The 12,247-nt window shown below is 38.9% G+C and overlaps 1 protein-coding gene across 2 annotated transcripts in view; it reads left to right on the forward strand.

Annotated features, from left to right (window-relative positions):
* LOC148873489 (beta-hexosaminidase 3-like) overlaps positions 1-12,247 on the forward strand; it is a 61,708-nt gene that overhangs the window by 14,115 nt on the left and 35,346 nt on the right. For both annotated transcript variants that reach the window (XM_088976925.1, XM_088976933.1), the window contains exons 4-6: positions 9,888-9,923; positions 10,016-10,127; positions 10,864-10,934. In XM_088976925.1, coding sequence (XP_088833051.1) covers positions 9,888-9,923; positions 10,016-10,127; positions 10,864-10,934 — 219 coding nt within the window. The remainder of the gene's footprint in view (positions 1-9,887; positions 9,924-10,015; positions 10,128-10,863; positions 10,935-12,247) is intronic.

Consider the following 12,247-nt stretch of genomic DNA (forward strand, 5'->3'; position numbering starts at 1 on the left):
CCTCTTATTTATATGCTTATAGTCAGCTGCAGAAACTAGGGTTTCAAGAGAGAGAAAGAAAGAAGAGAAGAGAAGAAGAGGAAGAAGGAGAGGAAGAAGAGAGTGATGTGTCAAGAGGTGTGTGTTGTTCACTGTTCACACCCTCAAAAGTTTACTTCATAATTTGAAAAATAATAATTACAAGAAGGCCCCTATTTGGGAGCCCAAATACTGAGAGAATATAATAAAGGAGAAAAAGACCAAAAAACCCCTATCTTACCATTCTCAACACTCCCCCTCAAGCTGAGCATATATGTCAATCATGCCCAATTTGGCAAGGTTCTTAGCAAACTTTGGATGGTGAACACCTTTAGTGAGGCAATCAACTAGTTGGTCTTCTGACCTTACAAAAGGAAGGCAAATCTCTCCGCTAGCAATTCTTTCTCTAATAAAGTGTCTATCCACCTCAATATGCTTTATACGATCATGTTGGATAGGATTATGAGCAATATTTTGGCTGCTTGATTGTCACAATATAGTTTCATTGGAACATCTGCTTGCATGCGCATCTTAGTCAATAAGGTCTTCAACCAGAGTAGTTCAGACACTCCATGAGCCATTGCCTTGTGCGCTACTTCAGCACTAGAGCAAGCAACCACAGATTGCTTCTTAATTCTCCAAGAAATCACATTTCCTCCAACTTAGGCACAATAACCAGATGTAGATATTCTATCATCGATGGACCCTGCCCATTCAGCATCTGTGTAAGCTTCAATCTTTAGATGGTTGTGGTTGGAATATAACATCCCTTTTCCGGGACATCCTTTTAGGTAGGCAAAAATTCTGTTAATTGCCTGCATATGAGATGTCTTGAGTTCATGCATATATTGGCTAACCACTCCAACAACATAGGAAATGTTAGGTCTAGTCAAACAAAGATATAGAAGGCGTCCCGCCAATCTCTGATATACCCCTCTGTTTGGAAGAACTTCTCCTTCAGTAGAGTTTAACTTGTGGTTGGGATCAATTGGAGTTTTTATAGGCTTACACCCTAATTTCCCAACCTCATGAAGCAAATCAAGTACATACTTCCTTTGTGACAAAAAAATCCCCTTTTTGGATCTTGCAACTTTAATGCCAAGAAAGTATCGGAGATCATCAAGATTCTTAATTTCAAATTCAGAACGAATGACTTTAATGAGAGATTCCTGTGATATCTAGGGGTGTCCATGAAAAACCGAAAAATTGAACCAAACCGAGAAAATCGGACTGGAAAATGCGGTTAACCAAACTGATTGGTTCGGTTTTGGTTTGGTATTTTTGAAAAACTGAAGGGCCGGTTCGGTTTTCAGTTAACCTACAAAAAAATCGGCGATTAATTGAGCCGACTGATATATATATATATATATTTATATGTATATTTATAAATATTTTTAATATATGTCACACATTTTCTATAAACATATATTCATTATATATATAAATATATACATATATTATATATTTTTATAATATTTATAATATATTATATATCATTTATTATTTATAGTATAATATTATACATATATTTATATAATATATATTATAAATATAAAAAACCAAAAAACCGAAGAAGCAAATTGGTCAAAAATCAAAACCGGTGGACCGTTTAACCGGTGGTACCGGGTCGGTTTACAAAAACTGCCCATGGTTCGATTAACCGAACAATGGACACCCCTAGTGATCTCATCACCTGTCATAACAATGTCATCAACATATACTATCAACATTATTATTTTACCATCAACTCTTCTAGTTCTAATAAATAAGGTGTGATCAACCTGGGATTGAGAAAAACCAATCTTTAAGATGGCATTCCTGAACCTGTCAAACCATGCTCTTGGGGATTGTTTTAGCCCATACAAAACTTCTTCAAGCGGCACACTTTTCTGTCACTATTAGAAAAACTTACCCTAGGTGGCAAGTCCATATACCCAAACATCAGTATGGGTCAAGTGGAAAGCAACATTACTTCTTTTACTACTTGCTAAATATGTGTTTCTAGATTCTTTGGATAAATGACAAACTTTACATTCAAAATTTAATTTGGACATAGAAGCAAACAAGTTTGGAAACAAAAACTTGACAGAATTGATAGACATATGACCAAGGCAATAATGCCATAATTTCAAAACACTCATTTTCTCATTGGAACAAGACTTAGTCTGGCTCGACAATCCATGTTTTGAGGGTCCATCCAGGAGATAGATTCCATCCACTTCATGCTCACTTTCAATTGTCTTCCTCGTGCTCAGGTCCTAAAAAACACAATGGGTTGGAAAAAAAAGTCACCAAGCAATTATGGGATTTTGTTGGAGAACTAATAGGCAATATATATATATATATATATATATATATATATATATATATATATATATATATATTTATATTGTATATTATTTTTGTAGCTGTGGCAGATTAGAGCATAATCAAGAGAAAGGTTATTAGTGATTCTGACTTCACCCTGACCTGAGATTGGGGTCTGAGATCCATCAGTAACAGTAATCTTGCCCTTCCTTGGGGTTAACTTATATGAGGTAAAATGTGAAGGCATACCAGTCATATGAGCACTGGCCCCATAGTCTACAATCCATGGGTTAAAGGAGGTGGAACAAGCAAGTTCAGCCTGTCTTGGCATATGAACTAGATAGGTTACTAAGTCCAGAACCAAATGAGGAGGATGTACCACTCTTCTTTAGCTGCAATAATATATTTCCTAAGTTTGTCCATCACATCAGAGGAGTCAAGCACATCTGAGGACTGAGTATCATTACCAATTGTAGCCAAGTGAGCATTGCCCTTCTTCCCGGTTTTGTACTTCTCCGGTTTTAGATGAGGATTGAGCTTCAAACACCTTTCTTTAGTGTGTCTTGACTTCTTGCAGTACTCACAGAGGATTGCACCATGGCAGTTCTTCGGCTTTCTTCTCCTTGTACAAGAGATTAAGTAGTAGCAAGAGAGACAACACCTACACTAAGAATGTGTTGTCTGGTGAAATCAAACTCTGGCTTTAAGCCAACCAAAAAACCAAAGACTCTATTCACATCTATGTACATCCGACATTGCTCACCATCTTCATGGTCTTTCCAAACTAGAGCTTTCAAGTTTCCTTTTCTTCCTAGATAGACTGCAAAGAAGAGAAATACATAGCAACAGATCTCTCCCCCTAACGCACTTCCCTCCAAAGCTGATACACTCTAGTAGTATTGTTAATTTGGGAATAAGTAGCAATTACCCTATCCTAGATATCCTTGGCAGATGGAAGGAACATGTAATTTCGGGCAATATGAGGTTGCATTGAGCAAATCAGCCATGACATAACGAGGGAGTTGTCCTGTTCCCACCTTGCAAATTTTGGGTCTTGATAAAACTCAGATTAGATGTTCGTATATGTTCAAATCAGAAGAAAGAGAAGGAAAAGAGAGAGAGAGAGAGAAGGAGAAGAAGAAAGAGAAGAAAAAGGAGAAAAGGTCACAACCGAACTAGAGAGAAAAATCAAATCCCTCTAGTCGGCCCTTCTTTTATTTATACTCTTCTAAGATATACAAGGATTACCATTGTGCCCTCACTTAAGTGAGAGCCACATCAGCTGAGCAGTGCATATATAACTAAACATAAAAGGACTGTACTACCCTTGTATAGCTGACTCTAACAAGTCTTTAGGACTCAGCTTCACTTCCTTTCCTGTGATGAATCCCAGTTTACCTCTCCCAGTAATGGTAAGTTTATTAAACTGAGACCACTCTAAAAAATTAGTTCCATCTAGTTCAACAGTAATTATCATACCATTGGAAATATCTGTAGTTCTCGGGAGCACGCCGGGAACCATCTGAAAATCCTTAGATGATTCCATATTCTAACAAGACACCTTTTCACCAACCAAAAAGGACCCTCAACACTTTAATCGAGGTTCCAGACCAAAAAAACTAGGTTACCACACGGTTAAGAACCAAAGTAAGACCCAAAAACTAGGTTGGCAGCAAAATAGAGGGAGAAAAAAATCTCTCAAAAATCACACAGTGCTCAGAAAATTATGGGACCACTTCCCGTCAATCCAAAATTGAAAAACGACTTGAATGGTCTAGGTTTTACAACAGAAAAAATCAATAAACATGCTATACATGGCTTGACATCAGATCTGGGATTTCTGCGATTTTTTCCTTGAAAAATCCACCAAAAATTATAGAAGCTTCAGATAATGACAAGAGTCATACCAAAATTTTTCTAAAATCAGGGCGAATCAAATTGTGCTGGTTTCATAGACTTCTGCTGACACTTGTACGGACTGCTGATGCCATTCGACGGTGGTCTGACGTCAGCAGTTTGCCTCTAGGTAGGAGATTAGCAGAGAACCAACTCCCAAAAGCTTCTACCCGCTCTATACCAAGTTGCAGAAACTTGGGTTTCAAGAGAGAAAGAACGAAGAGAAGAGAAGAGAAGAGAAGAAGAGGAAAAAGGAGAGGAAGAAGAGTGTAATGTGTCGAGAGGTGTGTGTCGTTCATTGTTCACACCCTCAAAAGTTTACTTTATAATTTGAAAAATAATAATTACAAGAAGGCCTCTATTTGGGAGCCCAAATATTGAGAGAATATAAGAAAGGAGAAAAAGACCAAAAACACCCGTCTAACCATTCTCAACATAGTCAAAGTACAAAGACACTTATGCCCCTAATTAAGTATGGGACATTATTTAAGTTAGACAAATTGGAACACTCTAATAAAACCAAATGTAAAGACTAAACTATCCCTAACAGACGACTCTAACAATGTCAAACATCTTTGCTAGACTAAAAGGGAGTCTCTATTTGGGCTTGGACTGCATAAGAAGGTGATGAAATCCAGGAAAGTTTATGAGAAGTAGAAACACCTTGTTTTGGTCCTTTCTCTTCTGTTGCTGAATTAGCAGGTCTTGTTGGGGTTGTTATTGTTTTCTTTTTATCTAAATCTGTTTGGTTGGCTTTGTCTGTTTGGTTTTTTCTTTGGTTGGAGAGTTTGGTTGCTGGTGTTTTTCTCTTGTATGTTTGGTTGTTGGATTGGGAGTTTGATGGGGTTTGGGGTTTTTTATTTTCTTTCTCTCGGGTGATTTCTGGTTACCTTACTTGTAATTCTTTTTCTTTTAACAAATTTTATCTTATTACCAAAAGAAAAAAAAACTCTTTGCCCACTCTATATGATTTAGACTATCTAGAGGGGTAATGGATACAGGAACACCATATTATCACCTTGGTTACTGCCATTAAATGTCTTTCTGGTAACAGTAGAAGCAGTAGATTCTTCACTTGCCATGTTTAAGAGTAAAAAACTGAACAATATTAATCACCAAGACAGGCTAACAGCACACAACACACCAGTAAACCACCACTCAAGCAAACAACCACCTCCCAAGTTCCCAACAGACTTGTACTGTTAACAGAAAGTAAACAACTCACAAACCAACACTACTAAGTCCAAAAATGGAAAGTTATAGACCAGTTAAACCCTTCTCCCTCACGAACTTTGATCAGACACTTTGCTTCCTATACCAACAACATTATACTTCTCTAGTACAAGGGACAAACACACCTGTACTGCAACAGGAGAGCAAAACCACACCTGCTACAAGTCTTATAACCACTGCTGATCAGCTTAGAAGAACATAGGTTGTACAGATCTGTACACATAGATCCAATAGAAACAATCTACTCAAGTGGGAAAAGTCACATCCAATAAGCTTTATGTCTCACAGGGTTACAACTTGGGTTGGCTCCAGTAGCATTTTGCACTGCTTTGGGCCTGTGCCCATTGAAATTTTGACAAAAAGCCCAATCTAAGCTCACCCAAGTTACATCCCTAAGGTCTCATCTGGATACCCACAACCTATAGATCTCCAACAGAGTGCACATCACATGTAAAGCAAGAGCAGTGGCAAAACTTTCTGAAAAAGGACTTGTTCATATCGTCCAACCATAATTAGAAAGGTGAGTAAGTGAAACATAATTAGAAATAGGATGAAGGGTGCAGGTGCATTTACCTTTCCGCAAAGCAATGGGAAGGTCAAGCTCGGATGCTGAGTGCGGGTCTGGTGCTGGATCCGTCGACGGAGATGTAGCCGGAGGAGTAGTAGCTGGTACGCGTGGGCGATGTCTATACACATGACGGATAGGTGGGCGTTCAACAGGTGGTGGCACCGGAGGCAAGGGTTTGGTCACGACTGGAGCCAAGGGAAGAGGGTCAACAACGAGAAGTGGAAGAGGAGGAGGTGATGAGGAGGAAGAAGCATCATCGGACCCCAAAAAGAACGAAGTAGACTCAAAGAAGGTGACATCAGCACACACAAAGGATCGTCGAGAACTAGGATGGTAACACCGATACCCTTTCTGGGTCCGAGAATAGCCAAGGAAGATGCACTTAAGAGAATGGGCATCGAACTTGTCATTCCCGGGACCCAGATTATGGACGAAACAAACACACCCAAATACCCTCGGCGTAAGAGGAAACGGAGACAAAGCTGGAAACAAGACTTGAAACGGAGAATGACCATCAAGGATGAACGTGGGCATTCGATTAATCAGAAAGCACGAGGTAAGCACTCCAAAAGGGTTTGGGAACATGCATGTGATGCATGAGGGATCTTGCTATTTCCAGGAGATGGCGATTCTTTCTCTCAGCCACCCCGTTTTGTTGTGGGGTGTAGGTACATGAGGTCTGATGTATAATGCCGTGTTGGTCCAGGTATTCCTGAAATGATGAGGATAAATATTCGCGGCCATTATCAGAACGAAAAACTTTGATGTGGGTACCAAATTGGTTATGAATCTTAGCATAAAATTTCTGAAAAATGGTAAACAATTCACTTCTTTCTTTCATTAGATAGAGCCACACCATCCTTGAAAAATCATCTACAAAAATGACAAAATATTTGTATCTATTATATGGCATCACTTTATAAGGACCCCAAACATCTGAATGAATCAAAGAAAAAAGGCTCGACACACGGTTATCAACCCTAGAACTAAAGGGAACACGATGATGTTTCCCAAACTGACATGACTCACAATCCAAAACAGAAAGCTGACTCGAGGACGAAACCAAAGACTTCAAGATTTTTAGCGACGGATGACCAAATCGGCAGTGCTACTAGAGAGGAGAAAGAGATGACTGGAGAGCTGTTGAAGTTCTACCACCACCACCGTCAAGATAATACAGTCCACCAGCTTCATGCCCTCCACCAATCTTCATCCCCGTCTTGAGATCCTGAAAAAAACACATAGAAGTATAAAAGGTAATGGAGCAGTTAAGTGATTTGGTCAGCTTACTGATAGACATAAGATTAAAAGGCAATTTAGGGACATACAAAACTGAGGAGAGGGATACAGGATCTAGGTCAACATTACCAACACCACAGATTGAGGATGTGGAATCATTAGCAAGGGTGACAAATTGTGATGTTGAGCAATGGGATAAGGATGAAAACACACCTGGAGTTCCAGTCATGTGATCAGAGGCTCCAAAGTCAATGATCTAGGGATTGGGTGTGGATGCCAGACAAACCATACCTGAGTGAGCAAAAGTCGTCGTGTTCTGTTGTGATTGGATAAACCTCTCATATTCATCACAGGGAACACTCACCATCTCCTTCACGGGATATCTGTGGGTGTAGGAGGTATCTGATCAGATGAATGATTCTCTTGTCTAAAGCTGGAGCTTGAGTCACTGGTCGCGGCATGATTGGCCCAGGTTGAGGGTGGACCATGTAGATCATAACAATAGTTAATGGTATGTCCATCCATACCACAATGAATGCACTTCCTCGGGCCTGAGCCACGTCCTCTACCACGGGCTCCCCTTGAATCTCTGCCCCCAGTACGACCACCACCATGATTATAAGTAGGCCCACCATTACCACTTCGGCCATACAAAGAACCACTGCCACCACCACGGCCAGACTGAGCTCCCCTAGCTCCACCTCGAGTACCACTGCCTCTCGATACAGCAAAGGCAAATCTATCTGAGATATTAGAGTTCTCAGTAGATCCAATAGAAATCCTCCGGAGTCGAGCAAATACCTCTTCCAAGAAGGGAAGAGCTGATTCTCCTAATATCTGAGCCCATACTAGTTCATATTCAGACTTCAGTCCCACAAAAAATCTAGTCACATCAAGCTGTTCTCTTTGTTGCTGCTGAATCTTGACATCAGAGGTGAGAGGGTGATAGACATTCAACTCATTATGTATGTTTCTCATGTTGTCATAGTACTCCTCGAGACTTTGATTGCCCTGTTGCAGGTTAAAGTACTCTTGATACAGCTGATACACTCTAGTTGTATGGTCCTGACCTGAATACGATTTCTTCGTATGGTCCCACACATCTTTGGCAGTGCCAAGAAACATGAAGTTTACACTAATCCTGGGTTCCATACTATTCCACAACCATGTGATGATCTGAGCATCCTCTTGCTCTCAGTCTTCATACTCGTGAGAGTCAGTGGAGGGTTTCTCCTCTCTTATGTGTTTTACCTTCTTCTTTGCCTTCAGAAAGACTTCGACGGATTTATCCCAAGGCACATAATTCTCTCCATTTAGTTTAATGGAGGTCATCTGAACATTCAGGTAGTCTGTAGGCACCATCACACTAGGTTTACAATCATTGTTATCTCCCATTATGTTATCACTGATTTTGCACACTTGCTGAATTCTATTACCTCTGAATTCTACACACTGCACACAACTAGATCACACCTGTCACACTGGTTTCAGCACTTGTTGTTGCTGAAAAGTGTGTTCATTACACCACAAACCCTACTCCTACGACTACCTGAAATCTCACCACTATATGATTATAACTCTTCCTTCGAAATATCTAAAACCCTAGCATATGGTCTGAAACACACTTCCTATTTGATCCATAACGGATATCATGCACTGGGATCTCTTACCTTATAACTGAAGTAACAACCACACAAGCAGGAAATTAGTCCACACACGACAGCCACTGCACCACACAGATGGACCCTCTATTCTTCATCGATTAGGGGGAGGGCGATCTTAGAAACCACAGCAACCGACCACACACGACCTGACTAGAGGCATAGAAACCTCCAAGGGAAGAGGGCGATCACTCCTTTTCAGCCCTTTCCCTTATCTCCAGTCTAATGCAGAAAAAAAAAAAGGAGAAACCCTAGATAGGTTGCGCAGAGAATAGAAATCTAGGCAGATTCAATCAGCTATGATACCATGTTATGATTTGGCCTGCCTTAGAATTCTATTTGTCTGAGATCGGTTAGATAGAAAGGTGGAAGAAAGAGAGAAAGAGAGAAGGGTAAATTCTGGTTCGAATTGGAAGTGTCAACATAACATTCTCCCAGTTGGCCAGACAAAACTTATATTATTAAAACTGATTGAAAAGATATATGTGCCCTTATTTAAGTTAGGAGCACTGGTTCCAACACAACATTACAGATCAGCAACATTAATCTAGGTAAAAAGACAGAAATACCCCTACACTAACAGTAAGCTTTATGAATTGAGTGCTAAGAATGGTTAACGAAAAATCTGTGAACTGGATCACTTGGGTATGATCCATATGACTTATTGGGACATATTGGAAGCGTTAATAGGCAAGAGTGCTGATCCTTTTTTTTTCTTTTTTGAAATGGTGAAGTATTGTATTAATATAAACTATCAGCATATACATCCACTGGTGTACATTGAAATGCTGTATATAGGGTATACAAAAACTAAGAAAAGTGGAATCCAATGTCAAAAAAATGCTGCCATTGGATGCCCTGAAATTCCTTCCGCATACTGAGCCTTGAGTAAAATAGACCTTTGATGGTTTGCAACATTTTCCCCTATTCTCTAAACAATTCATCCTGTTTTGAATCAATTGCAGGCACAGACAGTTTATGGCGCTTTGCATGGATTGCAGGTTACTTCCTCCTCCTCTCTTGTGCCTATCACTCATTTAAAATTTAGCAATTTTTATCTTACTTTATTTTCCTTTTGGATGAAAATTTTCAGACATTTAGCCAATTGTGCCATTTCAACTTCAAAAGCATGGTAATTGAAGTCTTTCCAGCCCCATGTACCATTGATGATCAGCCAAGGTTCTCTTATCGAGGGCTTCTAATTGGTGAGATGCTCTATGCATGCATGTTGAATTGGTATTTTAGTTGATTCCTTGTGTTTTCTCCCTGTGAATCCCAATACTGCTTCTATGCCTGAGTTCCTTTCTGATATATGTGCATAGCAAAGCCCAGAAGCTTAAGTGACCAGATTATTTATTGTAGGTTGGTTTAGTTGCAAAAGCAGATAACATCATATTAACAGTTTCTTTTTGCTGTTTCATTAATATTATAAATCACAAAATTAATTCTCATGTAGCTCTGAATTCTTCCCAGTGTACGACTCTTAGTTAATGATGGAAGGTTTGACATTATGATTGAGTTTCCACTAGCATTATATGCTTGAGTTTAGCATTTCTTAATTTAACATTGACTGGGAAAATAATCCATGGAGAAATTATTATCGGTAAATGAATTTTGAGTATATTGGATCTTCATGCCTTGTCACTTCTTTTTTTCCAAGAAAACTTCCTTTGACACTGAATATCAGCCAGCCATGAGGCTATAAGTTCAAGCATGAGCCTATAGCTTAATTGGTTGACTTTGCATGCACAAACAGACAACCATGAGGTAAGAGTCCAATTGCATTCATCTTAGGATGCAAATTAAAAGACATTAATTTGAGAGAGATGCCATATTTGATATCGAATTGGAACATTTTATAGCAGTTAGATTCACTGAAAATCATTTTTATGATGTCATTTGCCATTTCCTTTTCTTTTTCTATTACTTGGTGAGATGCAGATACCTCTCGACATTATCAGCCTCTGCCAATGATAAAGAAGGTTATTGATGCTATGGCCTACACAAAGTTGGTATGTAATGCAAAATTTGAAAGAATGGTTTTTTGGGTTCATAGCTATGACTAATTATGTTTACATATTTGGTATATTATATGTTAGAATACTACTTATTACATCCATTTTTTCTGTTGTTAATTAGTCAATGGCATAGTCCACTTTGTGGTGTTGAATAAATTCTGTTACATGAACAGAAAATCTGAGATGGTGCAGTTATGGAGTTCAGAATTGACTTATTTTCAAAAAACAATTTTAACATGTATTTATCAGTTTTTTCAATCTTTCTTTAATCTACAACAAGGAGAAAAGACATTAGAAGGTGTTTACCTGACTCCAACAAGCTAGATTGTTGGAGGCATATACTACACCCTTGATGGATGGATCAGCCCTTGCAGTTTCACGTGGTACAGGTCATGTGAACTTGGAGTCTTCACTTTTCAGATGTGGATGTGATATAGGAGGAAATGTGGATACCATGGGATTTGGTGGTCGTGAGTAGAGCACAAACACTAGATTTTGCACTCATTATGACCCAGGGGATCATGCAATTAGATATTCTAGATGTCTACATGGATTCAGGATTTGATCACATTGTGGTCATGAAAAAGGCACGGTTGATTATTTTAGGCTTCTTAAAAAGCTGGATAGTTATGCCAATTACGCTTCACATCATGACGACTAATCATTTTCTGCTTAGTCATTTACAACATCTGTACAGTTAAAAGAGTGAGACTGTTGCCATTTCTAAGGAAGAATATTTAGGCTTATATTTGCTTCATAGGCATCTATTTCTGCTACTATTCTAGAACAGTCTTCAGGTACTGGCTCCACTTGTCTAATGATTTATGATAAGACAAACCAATGGCTGCATCCAGATTTGTAAGCTGATAGCAGTTTCTGAATTTGTAGTTTATATTTTTTTGTTGAGGTTTTAGTAGCTTTTATTTTATTTTTAAACTAGTGTTATTGGGCCCAAGGCCCAACAGTTTTATGTTATTGACACCAGCTGCCCTATAAGGGCATATTAGTCATTGTACTTGTTTTTATTTAATGAGTATATAAGCTATTGATGGGGTGGCTAGATTGATTATTGGCTTCTCCCATCTCTTCTTCTCATTCTTCTCTTCTCTTCTCTCCAAGAAGCCTTTCTCTCTCTTCTCTTTTATTTCAGTTATAAATCAGATTAATTTTTCTGAGTTTTCTACTTGGTATCAGAGCACTTTCTAAGGATTCTTGGGTTTCTACCATGCAGCCCTAGATCAGCCAACTGTATGATGAGTTAGAGAGCTGATCGAAGACTTCAAAAGGGCCCAGTTCTTGGATTTTTT

Source organism: Nelumbo lutea, chromosome 1 (assembly GCF_056320005.1).
Source record: "Nelumbo lutea isolate HS-2025 chromosome 1, American lotus-T2T, whole genome shotgun sequence".
NCBI lineage: Eukaryota > Viridiplantae > Streptophyta > Magnoliopsida > Proteales > Nelumbonaceae > Nelumbo > Nelumbo lutea.